At 38.0% G+C, this 22264-nt stretch overlaps 1 protein-coding gene across 1 annotated transcript in view; it reads left to right on the top strand.

Annotated features, from left to right (window-relative positions):
* Window positions 1-22264, top strand: part of WDR72 (WD repeat domain 72) — a 190010-nt gene that overhangs the window by 115826 nt on the left and 51920 nt on the right. The window contains exons 15-18 of the mRNA XM_075273477.1: window positions 7791-8596; window positions 9443-9531; window positions 10652-10734; window positions 13149-13329. Coding sequence (XP_075129578.1) covers window positions 7791-8596; window positions 9443-9531; window positions 10652-10734; window positions 13149-13329 — 1159 coding nt within the window. The remainder of the gene's footprint in view (window positions 1-7790; window positions 8597-9442; window positions 9532-10651; window positions 10735-13148; window positions 13330-22264) is intronic.

Raw genomic sequence — 22264 nt, 5'->3', positions numbered from 1 at the left:
ATCAGATATATGAGATAAACAATTACTTATTCAGGATAATGATCTGCTCATATAATTTTAGAATAATTGATTATTTTTACTATTATTTGTTGCCAAGATTTTCAGGTTCTTGTGTAGTTTTTCTAGGAAGATGGTAAACAAATGCACACAACATTGGACACAACTAGTCAGGAGCCAGTTCCACATTGATCATATTGAATATATATTGTAACCTCTAGTGTTAGATTGGTTGCTGTAATGGACTGTACGCAGTACTACCTATTATTTACTATATGACTGATAAGCCTGAAGATTCTTAGTCTTCCTTTTTTAATTCAGGCTGTGTTGGAACCCTCCTCCTGGTCACCATTTTAGTAATCTGTTCTGGTTTGGTTGGCTCTTGGTTTCTTGGCTTTTGCTAACATCTGTTCTCTGGTCTACTGGCTGCTTTCTACGGTTCAGAACTTCTGACAACTGACTATAATCCGTTCTTAAGCTTTGCCCCCCTATATTATCTGCTCAGTTTGTACAGATATGGTGTTCATTTTTCTATAAGTTAGTGAATGGGTGACAACAGATGCAGCAGACTGGGATTTCTAAGTCTTCAGATCCTTATTACGCTGCAAGTTATGAACCTGCAGTGATGGAAAAAGAAAAAAAAGGAAAAAAAACTATTATTTTATGTCATGCATTATATTGTTGTAAATGTAATAGGAGCCTTCCAACAAATTCCAAGTGTATTTGTAAGATAAATGGAATTTAAGTGATTTATAGTAGATGTTTTCAGTGAGATAAAATGGATTTCATTAGTAAAGCACTGCCAACGACAAATATCCTATTTTACCAACTTACTTAGTAAAAAGTTAAAAAAAGACAAAAATCTATCAAATTCAGTTTTTTAAGCTGCAGTGTTGATCCAGAGGAAGAGAAAAGAAGACTAAAGCCAAATTTTTTCTCAACTGCAAAGATGTCAAACAATTAAAATCTCTGGATCAATGGTCCTTTTACTACATATTAACTTATATTACATACCGTATCACTTATTAAAGGGGCTCTATCATTAGATTTTGGCAATTTTAGATAATTATATGCCTGAATAGCCTTTAAAAAGGCTATTCAGGTACTGCTAATCGTTTTAGAAAAGACCCCCCTTTTTTATGATTTACTGGTAAACTGGATATGCTAATGAGTTCCTCCGTGCTCCCTGGGCGTTCCATGCACCCCCCTAGCATCATATCTTGCTCACACCCAACTCTGTTGCTTGTGCTCTAAGCCCACCTCCCTGCGAGTAACCGCCTCTATCGTTTGTATTATCGGCAGTACAGAATTGAAATCTCGGCATGCACAGTAAGAATGAATGAGCTCCATTTTCTCATGGAACTGTGAGTTCTCCACAAGAAAATGGTGCTCGGGCATGCTTACTGCACATGCCTGAGATTTCAATTCTCTACCACCAAGAATACAAACGATGGAGGTGGTTACTCGCAGGGAGGAGGCGGAGGACTTAGAGCACAAGCAACAGAGGTAGGCGTGAGTAAGTTACGATGCTAGAGGGGTGCACAGAACACACAGGGTGCATGGAGGAACTCATTAGCATATCCATTTTACTGGTAAATCATAAAAACGGTGTGGGGGGGCTTTTCTAAAACGATTAGCAGCACCGGAATAGCCTTTTTAAATGCTAATCAGGCATATGATTATCTAAAATTGCCAAAATCTAATCATAGAGCCCCTTTAAGAAAGACAAATGGGAGAAATCCCCTTAAAATGTACATAAGTGGTGGTTGAGGTATAATGACTTTCATAGATGGCATCTTCTGATATCTCTTTATTAATTGTTGAAAGATTATGTTCACTTGCTTATAGAATTAACATCAGGGCTGACATGTGTTACATGCAAATAAATCTTTATGTAGATTTAAAGTAGTTGTGTGCACCTTGAAGATAGTGCACTGGATTCTCTTAAAGGGGTTTTCCCATCTCAGTGTTTCAGCAGTATGGCTGCAGTCTTTTCATCTCACCTGCTGTATTTCTCCTCCCTCCTCCTTCCTCTTGCTAAACAGACCACAGACCGGAAAAGTCTCACAATACTTGTGCAGATCAGATAATATACAGATGCTTGTACAGAATGGACTCAGTGTGTTTACATAAGAGATAACAGACTTGGCTTTATCAGCAAAGTGTAATTAGCTGAACAGTTGTCCTGCCTTTAAGAGCAGTGTGTCACATCACTTGTCCTATAGGTCTGTGGTTATAGCAACACTGTGTAAACAATAGGATGAATAAGGTCACATAGCAGGAAAACAAAGCAGAATTTCTAAAGCAATATATTTAGGAAAAGTTTTCAATTTACACAAGCTATCAGTATAGATAGGATCCTTGAGATGGGAATACCCCTTTAAACTATCTGTGCTTTGATGTGCATTTACCTGCACCAGATGTACTAATCCTAAGAGATATAGTTTTATGCTCTCTCTATGCCCTTTACATTGGACATCACTAGTGGTCTTTGTAAGTGAATAGACTAATGGGCACACATCTCAAGTATCTGGTGTCCAGTGGTTACTCACCTCTTCATGCTCTAGGCTTGTGCTCCAATTAATGCTCCATAAGTTGGCTGGCAGGAGCTGAGTACCCAGATCCTCTATATGGACAGTCAATTTTGAGCAGCAAATCAGCCATATACCTTAGAGGCCAATGTGTAGTACTAGTTTGAGGCTAAAGCCCACATTGCCGAAACACAGTGGTTTGTTTTGCAATTTTTTTAGCCAATCGCAGGAGTATATATAGTTACATAGTAGATGAGGTTGGATAAAGACATTAGTCCATCAAGTCCAACCTATAAGCCTACAATCCCTATAGTGTTGATCCAAAAAATTCCTTCCCCACTCCAAATCTTGTAGTCAGTATGAAAACCCTGTATCAACGTGTCCTTAAAATCTAGAGTCCATAACTGGTAATATTGTTCTCTTCAAGAAAGGCATCCAGGCCCTCTTTGAACTTATTTAATGAATCCACCATCACCACTTCCTGGAGCAGAGAGTTCCATAGCCTCGCTGTTCTTACTGTAAAGAATCCCCTTCTACAGTATGTTTCCGGTGAAACCTTCTCTCCTCCAGACGTAGTGGATGTCCTCTTGTTACTGTCACTGGCCTAGGAGTAAAAAGATCCTGAGAAAGTTCTTTGTATTGTCCCTTCATGTATTTGTACATTGTTATTAGATCTCCCCGTAGACATCTTTTCTCTAAACTGAATAACCCCAAGTTTGTTAATCTATCGTTGTACTCCAATCCACCCATTCCCCTAATCATTTTGGTTGCCCATCTTTGCACTTTTTCAAGTTCACTTATGTCTTTCTTGTATATCGGGGCCCAAAATTGCACACAATATTCTAAGTGTGGCCGTACCAGTGATTTGTATAGAGGTATAACTATGTCCTTGTCATGAGAATCTAGACCTCTTTTGATGCATCCCATAATTTTATTTGCCTTGGCAGCAGCTCCCTGACACTGGTCATTAAAGGTAGGCTTGCTGTCCATCAAAATCCCTAAGTCTTTTTCATTGGCAGTCTTACCCAGTAATTTACTATTCATACATTTTATTACGTCGACCAAAGTGCATTACCTTAGTTTGTCAACATTAAACTTCATTTGCCAAGTCTCTGCCCATGCTTCCAGTTTCCTTAGATCCCTTTCTAATATTCTACTATCCTTCTCATTATTGATTACCTTACAAAGATTAGTATCATCTGCAAATATGGACACCCTGCTTTGTAAACCCTCTACCAGGTCGTTAATAAAGATATTAAACAAGAGAGGACCTAATACTGACCCCTGTGGCACCCCACTGGGGACTGTGGCCCAGTCTGAATATTTACCATTAACAAGTATCCTCTGTTTCCTATCAGTGAGCCAGTTGCTAACCCAAATGCATATGTTTTTCCCCAGTCCCAACATTCTCATTTTGCATACCAACCGTTTATGTGGAACAGTATCAAAAGCCTTTGAAAAGTCCAGGTTCACCACGTCTACTGCATTACCCATGTCCAGTCTTGAACTGACCTCCTCATAGAAGCTGATCATATTAATCTGACAGGACAAATTCCTCATAAACCCATGCTGATTTGGTGTTATAAGATTATTTACATTGAGATACTCCAGGATAGCATCTCTTAGAAAGCCCTCAAATATCTTTCCCACCACAGAAGTTAAACTTACTGGCCTATAGTTTCCAGGTTCACTTTTACACCCGTTTTTGAAAATTGGCACCACATTTGCTATTCGCCAATCCTGTGGAACAGACCCAGTCATTATTGAATCCTTAAATATTAGATACAAGGGTCTATCTATGCCCATGCTTAATTCCCTCAGAACTCGGGTGTGTATTCCATCTGGACTGAGCGATTTCTCTATTTTAGTGTTTTGCAGGCGGCGCCGCACTTCTTCCTGGGTTAAGCAGGTGACATTTAATTGAGAGTTAACATTACCCCTAATCATGTTGTTGGCCAATGGATTTTCTTGTGTAAACACTGTAGAGAAGAAGGCATTTAATACTTGTGCTTTTTCCTCATCCTCCTCCACCTTTACACCCAGATTATTTTTGAGAGTGCCCACATTGTCAGTTTTTATTCTCTTATTATTTATGTAATTGAAGAATAATTTTGGATTACTTTTACTTTCCTTGGCAATTTTTCTCTCAGCCTCAATCTTCACCTCCTTTATTTGTCTTTTGCACAATTTCTTTTTCTCCTTATAGTTTTTTTTTTTTTAGAAGGGAAGTGTCTAGGAGCTTTGTTTATATTTTTTCATTCCTTTTCAAGCCAATCCTGACTTTGAATCAAAAAGTGCAGCAAAATCTGAAACAATATATGCTGCGTTTCAGCAATGTGGAGCCTTGACCTTGAACTGCTTTGGCCATGGCTTTTGATGATAAATTTAGCTTGAATACGTTATATAAAATTATTTTACAAGAATGGAGAGCAGAATAGTATGGTGTACTTTATAGCAAGAAAGTTAGATTCCCGGATAAGGGTAAATGAAGTGGGGCTAAGATGTAAAATATCAAGAGATCTGCACACATTTCATGCAAATCTTCATAGACTGTAGACTATTGAAGGTTCCATGAAAACATGCAAAAATAAGACATGTCCTATTTTTTGATTGTATGTAAAAAAAAAAAAAAATTGGTTTGGTGAATAGCATAATTCACAAGTATTGTTTTTTTTTTAATGCAGTCATATGATTGCTGTTTAAAAAAAATGTCCATTTCACAGCTGAGATCAACGTTCATGTGAATAGATTTTTAGTTCCATTGAAGGGAAATCTTAATGCTTCAGCATACCAAGACATTTTGGACCATTGTATGCTTTTAACATTGTAGGCAAAGTATTGCAAAGAACCTTTCTATTCCAGCATAATTGTGTCCCAATGTACCAAGCAATGTCCGTGAAAACATTGTTGGGTGAGTTTAGTTTGAAAGAACTTGACTGACCTACCCTACTAGAAGGCAGAATGAGAGCCAGGTCCACTCATCCACCACCTATAACTGAGCTCACAAATGCTCTTCTGGAAGAATGGGCGAACATTCCCACAGATTGTTTTTTTTGTGACATATTGTTCTTCATGTCAGTAGTAAATTTTGGATAATATATTTTGTCTTTAATTATGAAAAAATAGGAAATTTGGTAAAAATTTAGAAAAAAGATACAGTTTTCAAACTTTGTATATAGAAAGTCATACTACCCAAATTACTTTACAAATATAATTTACCATATCTCTGCTTTATGTTGCAATCAAACTTTAATTACCATTTTATAAGGCTTACAACTGAAGCAGGAATTTTCCAAATTCCCAAGAATATTTCCAAAACACATTTTTCAATGGACCAGTTCAGTTCTGAAGGGGTCTAGAAAGGCCTCTCTAATACAAACCCATATAAATCACCCCATTCTCAAAACTGCACTCCTGAAAGAATTAGAATACCTATTTAAGAATTTCACAGCAAACTAAAACAAAATGGAGGTTAAATTTACACATTTTCAATTTATATTATTAATATAATCATTTAGTCCTAGATAAAAGCTCCACTGTAGGCTTCAAGACCTGTGTATAATTATAACCCCATTATTTTTTTTAGCAGTAATAAGACTTTTAACTTTTGATAGTCTGGAATACTTCATACTAGGGATGTGTTGGACTCGAAGAATCTCTGGAATATTGAACATTGCTACATTTTATATTTTCCTGAAATGAGGGAATAGAAGCAATGTTTTACCCTGGTAAAGTTGGGAACAGGAAATGGTATAGTGAGGAGCAACTGGAGGAGGCGGGTGGTACCTTCCTGGGTGTTGAATCTGAGCATGCACCAAGATAGGTGCTGTTAGTACTAGCACCAAGCCTTGCTGCATTTCTGGACAGCTGCCACTGATGTTCAAAACATTGATCTAGTGGACCATGAAAGCTATGTATTCTCCCTGCCCATAATTGTTAACGGTAGCACCTTTCTCCACATGGACAAATCCAAGGAGAGTCCCACATGACAGTATCAAGAAGAGCCATCTTTTCTAGTGAAATAATGGTGGCTAGGTATTGTCTATCAAGACCACATGCATGCTATCTGTTGGTGAAATGCACATCAATCCAATAAGTGGCATGGCAGCAACAGCACAGCAGCAATTCCCTTATGGATAACTAACGTCAGTATAGAGGAGGAGGAGCAGATGAAGTTGATAATGATAGGGACGATGTCCATGTGCTAGGTGTAGACCTGACCTGCCTACAAAAATGATTATGGGGAAAAGAAGTAGAATGTTCTTGGTCATTGTCCCTGCCAGTGTAACTGCCAATTCTATTTTTACATATGATCTGATGATACTATTTCATGTGAGTACGGAGAGACCTAGTTACTACATGTGTACCTGCATAGACATAGCTAATGTTCTGCTTGCAGATCTTGCACCTTGCCATGGATTTGCTATTTGGTAAGGTATAAAAAAATTCCCATATGGGATATGACCTGCACTACACCAGTAGCAGTGGAATAGTGCCAACATCACCCAAGCTTGATGTAAGCCTACTCTGAAAAGTCAGCTACAGAATTTTGTGCTGTATCTGTAGTCACAACTATCCTGCATGTCCTGTACATGTGTCAATCTACCCCTGGAAGTACATATCTCAGTTTTCCTCTATAGGGTGTATATTGCTATGATTACTTTGTTATACATCACAACAAACCTGTATGTGTATTTTACTTGCACTGCCTTGCAATTTTATTACTTGTGATACCATAGACAGCATTAATACCAATGCAATGCACCTTGTATGTCTAGGACACATGCAACTTTAGATAGAGCTAGCCACCATAATTTGCTCTTCTTACTCCTCGTTCACATCTGCGTTTGGTAATCCATTCAGGGAGTCTGCATGGGGACCCCCCAAACGGACTACCAAACGCATTTGCAAGCGTTGTGCAGTAAAAGCACACGGACCCCACATGGGGTCTATGTGCTTGCTGCACAGAGAGGAAAGTAAATTGTGAACTACTTTCCTGTCCGCTGTAAATGTGAACCAACACTTACTGGTAAGGGGTATCATCACCTTAACTCTGAATCTAACTGCTGAATAGAAATGTTATAATGACTGTCTGTTTTCAAGCAAAAGATCCACGAAGCTGTATATTCACAACTTGCTATGTTGAGCTGTTATTTTATGCCACCATTCTCTTAACAAATCTCATATGAATTATATTAACCTTTACAATCTGTTGCTTTACAATTTTCTAATATTAACTATAGACATTTATTTTGCTTCTAGATTGTGGATCCCAGCTACACCACTAGCCCATTCACCGTTGTGCCGGTGCGATCTACGTATAACATTAGTCTACATTTACTTCTATTTGACCTGGAAAAAGTTTTAGAACTTTTACAGTCTTCTCAAGCCAATGGACTGAAGTCAGCAAACTCTTTCCATAGCTATGATGCACTAAAAACAGCAAAGAGTTCCTCCGAGAAAAGACCTTTAACACTGAAAAGAAATAAAACTGCTGGATCATTGTATCAGATGGATGGACCAGTCTCTGAATCTAACACTAAAGAAAATATCAGTCGATTTCTTGAAGAAAATAGTGGCATCAAAAGACACAAAAAATTCAAAAGTACTAAGAAAAACAAGAACCAGTCTTCAGGAAAAATAGATGTTAACATGGTGACTGATGCTGCAAAACTCCTACTCTCCTGTCTCTTACCTTGGGGTATAGACAAAGAACTGGACAATTTTTGCATTAGGCACTTGGACGTCCTAAAGCTCCAAGGATCAGTCACTTTCGGAGTGATATCAGGCATAGATCACTTGTGTTTGATGTTACCTGGGTGGAATCAAATAAACCATGACATGACTGGAGAACATTCACATAATCTATTGTCAAAGAAAGTGATTGAACTCTCTGCAAAATATTCTTTCGCTGCACAGAAACACCACAGCAAAAAGGAGCGACTGGAGAGCTACATCACAAATGCAATAGGCCTTCACACTCTTCTACCCTTCCTAAAAAAGTTATTATATGTCAGTAAATCACTAAGAATGGAACTGAATTCAAAATGTAGCAGTCAGTCTGGCAGGTAAAATATGGATAAAAAATATGTATATCTTTTATCTTTCTAACACATATTTGTTTCCATTGAGATAGAAAAAGTATCATATTTTAAAAACTTAATGAACTACTCTTGATACTTCTAACCTTGACGACTGGCATTATTATTATTATTATTATTATTATTATTAATAATAATAATAATAATAATAATTATTATTATTATTATTACTACTATTATTATTATATGGCTTTATCAATGTTGCTGTGCATTTGTGAAGGGGTTTACATGCATAGGACAAATACAACAAGTACAGTAAACAAAGAACTAACAAGATGACTAAACTGAAGTAGGAAAGACTTACAATCTGTATATAATTTTTTTAAGTAAAGGATTTTTAGACTTGTACTTGTAGCCCAGAACTGGCATAATTCTATACATTTTTTAATGTAGATTGTGAGTCCCATATGGAGATCACAATGTACATTTTTTTTCAGTATGTCTTTGTAGAATGGGAGAAAATCCACGCAAACACGGGGAGAACATACAAACTCCTTGCAGAAGTTGTTCCTGGTGGATTTGAACCCCGGACTCCAGTGCTGCAAGGCTGCAGTGCTAACCACTGAGCCACCGTGTTCCCCCTTGACATAATTCTATACATATAACAAAGCCTGACAATGTCAGAGTAATAAAATGAATCTCAATCACCTTACCCATCCCTTGCCATTCTCTTTCTGATGCCCCTCGGGTTTCTGGTCCTTCTTGATATACAGGAAATTGGCAGCCATGTCAGGAATTGATGACCCCAATATACTATAATGTAATATTATTTAATGCTTTTATAAATCTATATTATTAAATGTTTCTTTGCAGTCAGGAGAAAATGGAGTCTACCCGAGGAAAATGGAAAAGCACAGAACATTTTAGTTCCTCGTTTCCAGCTTTTGCAGACATCTTGCACGGTATGTATGTGGTTTATGAAGATTTTAAGAGTATACATCTGTCTTAAAGAACCTGTTGAATATTGTATTAGTGCATAATAATAATAATAATAATAATAATAATAATAATAATAATAATCTGCAAGTAATTGATGTCATAGACTTCAGTTCTTTGAGGGTTCCCTAAAAATGGCGTGAGAAATGACATATGTTATTTAACAGATTGGTCACAAGTATTATTACAAAAATCAATTGAGCAGATCCATTATTATGATCCATTTTTATGGGACTGAGTGCTGTCCTTTAAATAAATGGCTAACACCACGGTCATGAAAGCCTGTAGTGTAAGTAAGAGCAAATTGGCCAACATCCTCTATAGTCAATGAACAAGTGAACATTTCAGAACCATATAAAATCCAAGCACTAAATGGTTTTGTTACAGAATAACATATATACAGTACAACTAACAATAATAATTATATAGACATCTGATGGTAATACGTTTTCAGAGATCTCTCATAGATTTAAGTCTATTACAGGATCTCTGAAAATGGCTTGAGAAATGACATATTCTATTATTTAACAAATTGGTCACAAGGACCATTAAAAAACTGTTGTGGTAATAGATCCATTATTTTCTATAGGGACCTGTGCTGTCCATTAAAAAAAAAAGCCTAGCACTAGGCTGTGAATAAGCACAAAAGCAAATCAGCCATCATCCTCTATAGCCACTGAACAAGTGCACATTTCAGAACCTTATAAAATCCAAGCAAAAATAATTTGGTGAGAGAATAACATATACAGATCTAGGAGAGTTAACCCAAACTTCTCCTATTGGTTAAACTGCAAATCATTACATGGATGTGTCGGCCACTTCTTACCCCATTTAAACAATATGCATAGGTTAGTAAAGGTTAGCTTGTAGTGTTTTCTCCTGTTCCTAGCAAAATGCTTGTGTCTAAAAGCCAATGCCAGATGAAAGAAAGGGTTTTGCATTGTGTTTTGCAGACTGAATATAGTACTCAAGGTAAAGATATACCCTGGAGAGCAACAATACTAATCACAAAAACATTGTCATTGTTATAAACTTATTTTATCTTCCCTGACTATTATTAAATTATGCTCTTCTTTATTCACATAGATAAAAATGGTTCCAGTTTTCCTGATGCAGAAAATGTTTTTGTAATGAAAATAGTTTCTACTTGGAAAGATCAATCAGTACAGGTAAGTCTGCTGTATTTTAGGGATAAATACTGTGGGAAGCAAGAGACACACCTGTATAAATATATAATGTCATATAATATATATATATATTGTGGGGAAGTGAGCTCGGTAGAAGCAGTGGTGTGGACCCAAGCAGTCAAGACAGGGACACAAAACGTGCAGCAAACTGGTTTATTTATAAAAAAAAAAAAAAAAAAAGTACAGGCACATAAACAAAACAAAATACTAGCCTTTAGGTAAAAACAAAATAAATACATGCTCGTCTGAGCAGCTAACTAATCAGAACGGATAACCTAACTATACATGTGGCTTACTTCCAGCCACACGAACATAACAGGTGCAATATTCTCTAACTGGACTCAGGGTTACAGGACAGAACCATACACCTCCTTTCACCTCATGGAACTGCACTGCAATGCAGCAGCTGCAGCCTTTCCTGGCCCAGTAATGAGCGCAGGATCTACACCTGGGCTGATGCCTACTCCAGACCCGCCCTGGACCACACATATATCAGAAATCTGGGGCTGATATATCTGGACTTCAGCACTCTGCCTGTCACCTTCTCACAGAGATTAGTTTCTCTAGTTAAGTTTCTCTCTCTCTCTCTGTCATATACTGCTGTCAGATAGGACAGCAGTCATCATCTGACTTCTAATTATTTGTTTAACATTGAGTGATATGTAGCGGGCGACAGCAAAAAAGACCACAGCGCTTTTCACAGAAAGTCGTATAGGGAAACCACTGGTGTTTCTGTATGTATAATTGCTGCATGAAAAGAAAACACATTTTGCAGTCCCTGCAAAGTGGATGGGATTCTCGCAAATCCCTTCCACAGTCTACAGAAAAATCTGTTGCGGTATTGTAAATTGCAGCATGTCAATGATATCTATGGAAACACCAGTAGTTTCTCTATAGGTATAATGGAAGCAGAAAGTCCACAGAGGAAACTTTCTGTGAAAAGAGCTGCAGGAAAACCACAATGTGTTGACCAAGCAGTTTTTCCTGCAGTGCTTTTTTGCTGTGGCCCGCTATATGGGGACTTAGCCTTAGCCTTAGGCCCCACGTTGTGGAAAGGCAGCTTTTTTGTTGCAGATTTTGCAGCGTTTTTTTGAGCCAATGCCAGGACTGGATTGACCAGACGGGAGAAGTATAAGAGCTTCCTGTATATTTTCCATTCCTTTTGAAGCCAAAAAAGAAAACCTGCATTTCTGCAACATGGAGCTTTAGCCTAAAGTGTAACTCCTATTTCATTTCCTTTATTTTCCTATTGTTTCAGGGAATGTTTGGTGAACATTTCTGTGATATACTTTATTAATCTATCAAACTTCCTTTTAAAGGGAGCCTATCATTCAGAAGTAATTTTTTGTCCCTAACACGTCGGAATAGCCTTAAGAAAGGCTATTCGTCCCCTACCTTTCGTTAGCTTCTCCGTTCACCAAAATCCCAGTTTTCGCCGGTATGCAAATGAGTTCTCTCGCAGCACTAGGGGCAGGCCTCAGCACTCAAACAGCACTGGGGGCGATCCTAATGCTGCCAGAGAACTCTCCAGTGCCGCCTCCATCTTCTTCAGGAGCATCCTCTTCCTGTTTCTTCTTTTAGCGCAGGCATTGAAACTTGTAGGCTTCGGGCCTCGGGCAGAGCCTACTGCCCATGCCCGCGGCCACAAGATAAATGGCTGCCCTCAGTACCCCAAGAGAACTCATTTGCATTCCAGTGAAAACCGGGATTTCGGGCGAACGGCAGCGCAGAGAAGACAATGAAAGGTAGGAGATGAATAACCTTTCTTAAGGCTATTCCGACGTGTCAGGGACAAAAAATTACTTCTGAATGATAGGATCCCTTTAATAGGAAACAGGCTGTAAGCATTTCCAGGAGACTGTCCATAAGCATGCATTCAATGTAGTACATAGAGCGTTTACTAGCGGTTAGAGAAGTAGAGATATCATCAGTTAAAACACAGTCAGGAATGTGATTTTACATGAAGCATGAACTTCTATATATTAAGCTCAAATTCCTGATTGTATTTTTAACTAGAGATACCTCTAATTCTTTTACAGCTAGTACTTCAATAGAATCTCAGCGTCCTGACAACAGAACCATTTTTCTAGGTGGTATAAAACTGAAATATACAGACATTTAAAGTGATCATCCATGTTTGGTAAATGTTTCAGCTTAGCATATTTACAATACAACTGTGTACGGACTTTCCTTAGTAACATCTCAGTAGGAATGTTACTAAGGAGAATGTAACAGCCTGTTTTATAATAAAAAGTAATTTAGATATGATAAATTATATTAAATAGTATATATTATATATATTAAATAAAAATAGCATTGGGCAAGTGTATGTTAGTTTTATGTTCTTTGATTACTGGTATAATATTTAACTGTACTTTATGCTGCTTTCACTTTAGGTGACAGAGGCAATGCAAGCAGTTTTACTAGCAGAAGTTAGAAAATGGATGGATGCCATGAGACAAAATGTAATTGCAAGTCAACCAGTTTCTGCAGTGGAGACCAGTTGTGCACAACCTCCGCTGAGCATAGACCAATCTTACAATTTTGAACAGTTATTTCATGAAACATCACTTCAAAGTAAGTTGAAACCATAGACAAACATGTATTTCACTATTCATATCTATCTGCAGGGTTAGAATAATTTGTTCTTGCATGTTGGAGGTGTTAAACTGAACATTAAAATACAAGCCTTAAAATAAATAGGCGATCTAGCTATTCACATTGTTATTCAATTTGTAGAATTTTTATTTGTGTTTCTAAATTATGGTAGAAATTTTGCATGAATGTACACAGCTTTTAACTTCCTCCTGATCACTTCTTTTCTCACTCTTCTGTGCTCCTCCTCTCTCCCCACATCACACATGTAGCTAAAGTACTGTATGTTTTTGTGAATTATTTTAAGGGACTTTCACTTTTCTATTTTTGTTAGTATTTTTTTTATATTAACTTTGCCCATTTCAGGACATTTAGAGACAAGAACACACAGTATATATTGATTGTCTTCTCCAAGACTTTAAGATACATTGACACTTTCCTGACATTTATCCAAAAGTAAAGCTAGAAGACTAGGAATGTTTATGAAATGAAATATAGATTAAAAAATATATGGTTCAGTATTTTTAGTTTTCTACAGTCTGTTTTTCACTTACATACATACGTACGTACATACAGACATTGATGCCATTGTCCAGTTAAAGTATGGCACCAATGTGTTAACCACTGATTACCTCAATCAGCATCTTCTAATACTTGTGAATATCTCCTCTTTTTGTGCAAATTAATTTACCTGCAAAAACTATACAGACATTAACAGGCAATATAAAACTACTGTACATCAATTAGGGGTAAAACCAGTTTTTGTTGCGCCCACTGTATATGTCTGTATCCAGGGCCTTAAATGGGTTTTCTGGATTTTTTTTTTTAAAGGTTTGTTAGTGCTATTAATGGGTTAATAAGTGCACCCAAATACCTTTAGCAGTGTTTTGAGTGATTTCTGTGTTTCTCTGGGAGCTCCTGGTATCCTCTGCACTTGTTTACAGGTGTAGCTTTCTGTGCTCCTAGCCTGCAACTACCATAATGCTTTTCTCCTTCCTCCTCCCTCTCACTCCCTCCCTCAAACCCCCTCCCTATCTTCCTTAGCTAGCCCGCCCACGGCCCCCTCCCCCCCACATCATACTTACCTGTTGTCATGTCGCCTCCTCTTCTTGATGTCTTCCTGGAACAGAAGCAATCTGCACTGCAGGCCTCCCATGCTGCTTGGAGCGAGCTCAATGTTACTTCCAGAAGTGACGTCATGGCTCACCTCCAGCATGTTCCCGCTCACGGAAAAAATAAGCGAGCCACCCTTTCTTCAGGCGGATTCCGCGGCTGATTCAGCCCCGGTGTCCACCTCGCAGCAGCACCCTCCGCACTAGGCTCATTCATTTGGGCCTACTCTGGAGCAAGAAGACGTAACTGTCGGAAGCCGTGACAGTCGTGGCAGGCGCAATTTAGCCCTATTCTGACGCGGCTTCCCGCGTCAAAGTCAGGACCAAAATATGCCTAACCATGCCCTGTGTGAACTACCCCTTAGGGTCAGAGGAACCCTTTTGCCCTCTCAACCTCTATGGACCACTTACCACCTCTGCACCCTAACATTACACCCCTGCTGCCTGTAAAGTAATTGATGGTTTGAGATTGTAGAAAATAGTTTTTATTACTTATTGTACAATAATACAACTAGGTGATATCATGGATTGTATTTACTGTTCATGGTAAGATTTATATGTTACTTTTATTTGATTAGATGAGATTGTGCATGTATTCTGTATTTATACAATTATTTCTATCTTGCAAGATACCACGTATGCAAACTGCACCCCAAAATATTATGTTATAGTGATTTTTTAAGCCTTAATTTTGTGTACAAGGTAAAAGCATCTAAAGCAGAAAATGATTTTAAAATTCTTCCAATGTCTCCATATTTTTCACATCACTAACATCTAGAATTGAGGAATATAAATTTACCTTTAAACCATACAAGTAAGTGACAGCAAAGTCTGAAATTCATTAGGTTTTATTCTAAGTTTAATCACATATTGGGCTTGAGCTGTAATTGAAGATGTCAGTGCACAGTAAGTGATAATCCACACTACCCTGCTGCTATCATTACTGGAAGCCATATGTATTCTATTAGGGTAATATTTATTTACATCAACCATACATTATAAACTGCTAAATGTGCAGCCATGGAAGTTCCCGACTTAATGTTCCCTAGATGATTTTCCATTTATATTTAATTCTATTTTTCCTCTTCAAAGTGACTGGCATAATATTTAGGGTTTCGAATTGCACTTATTTCTCGTAAGAGAACGCATATCCAATTATATTCTGCCACCGTGTCTTAGACTTTAACTTAGTATTAAATCATCTTCTTTTCACTCAAATGAAATGTTTTCATTTTTCTCTTCTCGTGGCTGATATCTCAGTGTTCAGACTGAGGAAAAGAAAGGCTGCTGAGTCCTCCAAAACTAAAGTATATTTCCTCTCTCCTTTGTGCATTTTACTGGAGAACAATTTAATGTAGTAGAAATCAGATTTGGTGTGTATTTTTACACAAAATCAAATTGCAAAGGCGCCACCCTAGCACTTCATCCTTCTTCCAAACACTAAGGAGGATAAGATTCCACCATCAGTTCTCACCGCAGTTAAACATCCTTACAGGAAAGCCCTTCCTGTAAAGTGGAGATTACACTTTCCAACTTAGAAATAATTTGCTGTAAATGCTTGTCAACTTCCTGAGCTCTCTGGGATATATTGTGAAGAATATTGTAGAGCAATGACTTTTGTTCCTTAGGCCACGTTGTGTTTGTGAGTTGTGATAAAATAGGACGTGCTCTATTTGTTCATTAATCAGTCCCATAGGTCAGTTTTCAGGGATCCGATTCACCCATTGATGTGAATGGGTCCATGAAAAAAGCAGATCACGTGGAATGAAAACAGAGGTGAGAATCGGCATGGTTATGCAAATATTAGGCCTCATGCTGTCTACATGTCAGTAAAAATGGCACAGATGACACATGGATAAACTGGATAAGTATCTGTGTGTCATCCATGGTTTTCTCTGACCCTTACATTGAAAATGAATGGACAGAGCCACAACTATGGACAGGTAAAGGACCTTGCACAGATGTTTTAATGAGGAAATGGGAAATTTTCTTATTTATTTATTAAGCTTGAAATTTTGCAGCTCTTTGCATGGAAAACTATTTTGGACAACACATTGTAGCAATTATAAAACACAACATGGTAAAAGCATAGGTTTACATGATAGGAAAGAACTCTGCCTATACCAGCTTAAAATCTTTAATTGATAGGGAATAGGGAGTAGATACAAGAAGTAAGGAAAAGGGAGTAAGTAGGTGATGATGGTGTTGGAATATAAGGCTATGTTCATATCTGCATGGTGCCTCAAGCCATTTACCAAGGACAAGCCCTGAACAACATTAAACCTACTGCCTTTCACACATAAGTAAGTGCATACAACACCAACACTTATAAGAACTGCAAACAAATAAATACAGACCCCAAAACTTAACAAGGACCGTAGTCTAGGTTTCTTAAATAATTGCGTGTTACATCCTTGGCACACCTAATGGGAAAGGTGTAATGGGAAGAGCCTGGACGATCTGTATAAGCATTTGGAAATACATCCTATGGGAGAGGTATGATCAGCGGTAGCAGCAGTGGACCCACACAGTCAGAGACAGACACCAAAATCAGATACAACAGGGTTTTAAACCTGTGTGTTTATTTTGCAACAAAATAAAAGGAGTTGGCAGACAAAATAAAGAGGCCTTAGGGTTAGTTCACACGTTTGGGGGTCCGCACGTGTTTTGACACAGAGAGATGCGTTGAGCCGCATCTCTCTCTGGTCAAAACCCACCTGCCGCGACCATCGCGGTCACAACTTTCCCCTCCTATGTTGGCTCAAATGAATGAGCCGACAGAGGAGGGTGCTGCCGCTAGGCGTAAGCCGCGGCCCAGCGCACCGCGGTTTCCGCCTGAAGATAGGACATGTCGCTTCTTTTCTCCGCTAGCAGCAGCGGCGGTCTGTATAGACCACCATTGTAAAAGGGCAGATTTTGAAGCGAAATCCGCTGTCAAAATCCGCCCCTTTGCCCACGTGTGAACGAGCCCTTAAAGGGGTTGGCCACTTTCAGAGCAATATTGACAAACAAATGTACAATAAAAAGATATACAATTTTCCATTATACTTTCTGTATCAATTCCTCACGGTTTTCTAGATCTCTGCTTGCTGTCATTCATTCTGTTACTTTTAGAAGATAAAACTCTGACCATGGTCATGTGATTTACGGTCCATAGTCATGTGATGAGCACACAGGTGCCGCTCGTTATAGTCACAGTACAATAATCAGACATCTGCCTGGTAATCAGCTGTGTACCTGTGTGCTCATCATATGACCGGCAAGCCGAAATCTAGAAAACCGTGAGGAATTGATACAGAAAGTATATTGCAAAATTGTATATCTTCTTCTTTTACATTTGTTTGTCAATATTGCTCTGAAAGTGGCCAAACCCTTTAACTTCAGGCAAAAATAGTAAACACAATCATCTGCCCGGCTGGGCGACTAACTAAACAACAGCTCTCTTCCTATACGTGTGGCTCCACCACTCTCCCTCAAGAACTGCTCAGGTCTAAAATCTTGTCAGGCTTTATAGGCCTGTAAAAGGGTTCAGCTCCCACCTGTGCATGAAAGTTCCTTCCTGCATTGGAATAAGAAGGGTTAAACTCCCAGGTGAGGTTTTGATATAGCCATGTGAAGACCTCACTTACCACACAAAAGTGAGGAATCTGGGGGAGCTATATCGTCCTTCCAGAACTTTCCCTGTCACTTTCTCACAATCTGTAGCACTCAGTTGAGAACAGAAGAGAAAAAATGTCCTTTATTAATCACACATAACATATGTCACCAATACATATCAAGAGTATTGATTGTATTAATAGTGAATATCAGTTGGCCGAATGTTTTGGACATTAGGCTTTTCCAATGTAACCCCCATCTTAGTGTACACAAGATGGGGGTCATCTGAATGATATGTCTCTAGTAGGGTTGAGTGATCAGGATCGGAATTTTGACCCGTTCTTTTCCAGCGGGATCGAGATCGGAGGTTATCTCAAGATCGGCTCAACCCTAAAAGTGACTTTTCCCATGGAGAAGAATTGACTAGGGTTGAGGATCGGGATCGGAAAAGATCGGATTCCGATCGGCGATGGAGCAAATTTCGAGATCGAGATCGGCTGGAAAATTATCGGAAATCGGATTTTAAAATCGATCTTGAAATCTCAAGATCGGCTCAACCCTAGTCTCTAGATCTTTCTACTATAAATTTAATGTTGAAATGTGTATCGTGTACCTGTGTACCTAAGGCCTTTTAAACTGGAGGTACACTTTTCAATTTTCATGTATTTTTTAAAGTCAAGTTGCTAAAACATTACAAGATTATATTACTCAATTTATAAAATCAAGAAATTATGGAAGCATTTACATTTTATTGTTCTTAGGTCATACCTAGCCAGAGCAAAGTAAAATAAAAAAAAAATTATATATATATATATATATATATATATATATATATATATGATTAATTAAGCTATATGTGGAAAATTAATAAGAAGAATACATTAGTACATATACACACTGCAGATCAAAATTAGAGAGCAATTTTTGAACATTTGATTTTTTCAGAAATAATGTAATCTTCATTGCTCAACAGTTGAGGGAATTTCTCTTTTGCCTATGCTATGCTACTAAAACAGTGTTTTGCGAAATAACCAAGGTGCTCAAAAAAAAAACAAACCCTTGATTTTGAGGAAAAACAATGATCAACATTAGAGAACTGCAATGACTATAGCTCAGAGACAGATTAGACCTGAATTTTTTGAAGGTTACAACAGTCAACAATTAGGGCGGGTTCTATGCTTTGTGGGTTTCCGCCTTCTGCTTGAGAAATGGAACCCGGCAGTCAGTTTTCAAACCCATTCACCTTTTTCTTGGGAATGTAGGCTTAGGCTGCCAATTAAATAAGGTTTCTCTAATAATTAAGGAAATTAGCACTGGTGCCAGATAAACAACCATAACTCGCAAGGATCTGAAAGTTCTCTAATTTTGATCACAGTTCTTTTTCAAATATATCAATGAAGTTTTTTATACTGTGCTTCAGAATATATGTAACTCATGAAATATGCTTTAAAGAGGACCTTTCACATCCTTGGGGCACATGTGGTGTGATACACCGCTAGAAAGCAGACAGTGCCCCGAGGACATGAAAGGTCCTCTTTAAATATTTCTCTTTTACTCCTGTTTGGATTATTTCAGATAGAACAATGGAGCGATTGTGACCTGTAGGAAATTGTATGTTGTTCTCTAATTTTGTTCTTTAGTAGATATATAATCTGAGTATTTGACGCATGCTACTTGGTCTGCTTAACTCAACTAGGACCAAACAATAGACTCCATTGCTATCTCCCTTATATCTCCACTTGCAATTTATTGGGCTTGCATACTTGGTGGTGTGGACCTCCTCCATGCTATATGAGAGAGGAGGCAAGCCCAAGCTTTCTTTGTCAATTTAATCGTGTTTTTAAGCGAATGAAACATTAGGATTGCTATATATTTTACGGTATTGACAAAGGTAGGAAGAGTATTGAATATTTTTTTTATTGCTATTACAGGTTAAATATGTTTTGAATCCAAATAAAGGTTTATTTTTCCTGTGAGAAGACCTTTGGGATTCAAGCGGTTCATTTTTTGTGATATCATTGTGTAAAAATGTCGTTTTTCTTTGCCATACATCAGAGAACAAATATTTGTGCTGAAATAACAGGTTTTCAAATGTATTGAATTAGTCTTCTATTCACTGCACAGATCTGCAGAATATTACTATACTCTAGTTCTTTGCTAACAATTGAAGAAGTGATTCTCTTAGATGCCACTTGAAAGTTATAATAACTAGACCAGGTGCCACTGTGTCACATACCTACCTAAGTCAAAGGAAAACATTTTTAACACAACACCCATCTGGCTAAGTGCCTATGACATTTTTCTCCTTTTAGTAAGGTAGGAGTTTAAAATCTCATTTTTTTTATTCAGACATATGCTGTGATGTTAGCAGGGAGATCTAGTAAGTTCTGTACTGGAAAGCATTTGGTTTTCCCTTTGTGAGTTTTTTTCCTTTTCAATCTCCTGTTGTTTTCTATCAAGCTAAAGGTCAAGTGAAATACTTTTGTTAGTAACAGTGAAGTACAAACGGTGAGAATGGACGCTGTACGCAAAGGTTCATTAACCCTTTGAGAGATGTTCCTTAAAGAGCATCCGTCATGAAAATGCTGTTTGTATAAATTTGCACAAGACGTTCTAGAATGATATACTGTGTTCTGCAGTAGGTAGGGGTTATTTTTTTAAACATTTATTTTTTAAACACTAAACAAGTATACAAGCTCCTGCTCATAGACTCGTTTTGAGATCGGAAAACCCTAGACATCATGCTGCGCTATTTTGCCAATGATTTTTGACAGAATCTACAAAGGAGGCTCCTAGTAGACTTACCAGCACAGACCTAAGCCTAGCCTTAGAATGGAATACCTTTGAAGCATACGTCTTTTTCCATCGTGCAATGTAACATAAAAATTAAGCGGAGAAACTTTATTTTTGAAGTCTGATGTCATGTTCATATTTGTCAGTTTACTTGACATATATGTCCATATATGTCACAATAGAGACATCCTGGTATAATGCAACTACAAGACATGCATTAATGGCTCAGAAATTACATCTTCCACCCAAATACAGCCTATGATATACTGTCACACAATACATAGTAGAATCCACTAAGTGGTACAGCAGCAACTGCACCAGTAGCTTGGCCAGGTATCAGTTAAAGATGCAGACCAGGCAGGTGACTGGGCACATATTGCTGTTTCCTGGACACCCTTTCCCCTATAGATACATGATGTTGAAATAAATCGTGGGGAGAAGGTATTGCTCACTTTGCTTGCCAATGTCACTGCCATTTCCATTTTGTGACATGAGCTGGTGACACCATTTCATGTGAGTACAGAGAGACCTAGTTACTACATGTGAGCCTGCACATCCATGGCAAATTTTTTGCATGCAGATCTTAACCTTTCCATGGATATGTCATATGGTAATAAACAAAAAGTTCCCATACAGGAGAAGACAAAACGTGACTGCTACTGCCACACCACCAGCAGTGGAAGCATGTCTGGCAGTGCCATCACTACTACCACCACCCAAGCTTGCCTTGGACCTACCCTAGACCAGATTTTATGATGTTGGAGCTGCAAATTGGATGGAATTGTTAATATTGCATCTACCACCAACCTCTTTTACTGATGTCACTGATGTCTGCAATAGAATCATCATCAGATTCAGTAATTTATTCACCTTCCCCAATTTTTTTGACTGATCATGGCAATTGGATTCCTCTACTGTATAATATCACAATTTCAACCTCCACATTTCCCCCTAGTGCCCCTACCAGTATAACAACCTCTACCACAACTACATTCATCACCACCAGTTATGTCTTTCACCTCTGCCTTCTCTACATTCAAAAACCACTATCTGTTCTCGTCCAACTCATCAAGAAGAAGAAGACTTGGACTATGAGGAATATATCTCTCAGCAGATGCCACATGATTACTGGTAATTGGGATCTGTGTCAGTGAAGGTTAAGAAGACATAGTTATTAGCTCAGAAAGGCAGTGTGGTAAATTATGTTTTACAGTGTGAGAAAAAGAGGAATGCACAGAATCATGGTTCAAAATTTGTGTTTCACTACTGTCAGATCTGATATTCTGCTGTGACAGACGTGACTGAGCATGAAAATTAATGAAAAAAGTCATCTTTATATTCAGGAAGTACAACAACCATGCAGCTACTGCAGGTGCAGCCAACACCAGAAGTAGTTTTGCTGTAATCATCCACAT

Source organism: Leptodactylus fuscus, chromosome 5 (genome assembly GCF_031893055.1).
Source record: "Leptodactylus fuscus isolate aLepFus1 chromosome 5, aLepFus1.hap2, whole genome shotgun sequence".
In the NCBI taxonomy this organism is placed as follows: Eukaryota; Metazoa; Chordata; class Amphibia; order Anura; family Leptodactylidae; genus Leptodactylus; species Leptodactylus fuscus.
This window is presented reverse-complemented; position numbering and strand designations above follow the sequence as displayed.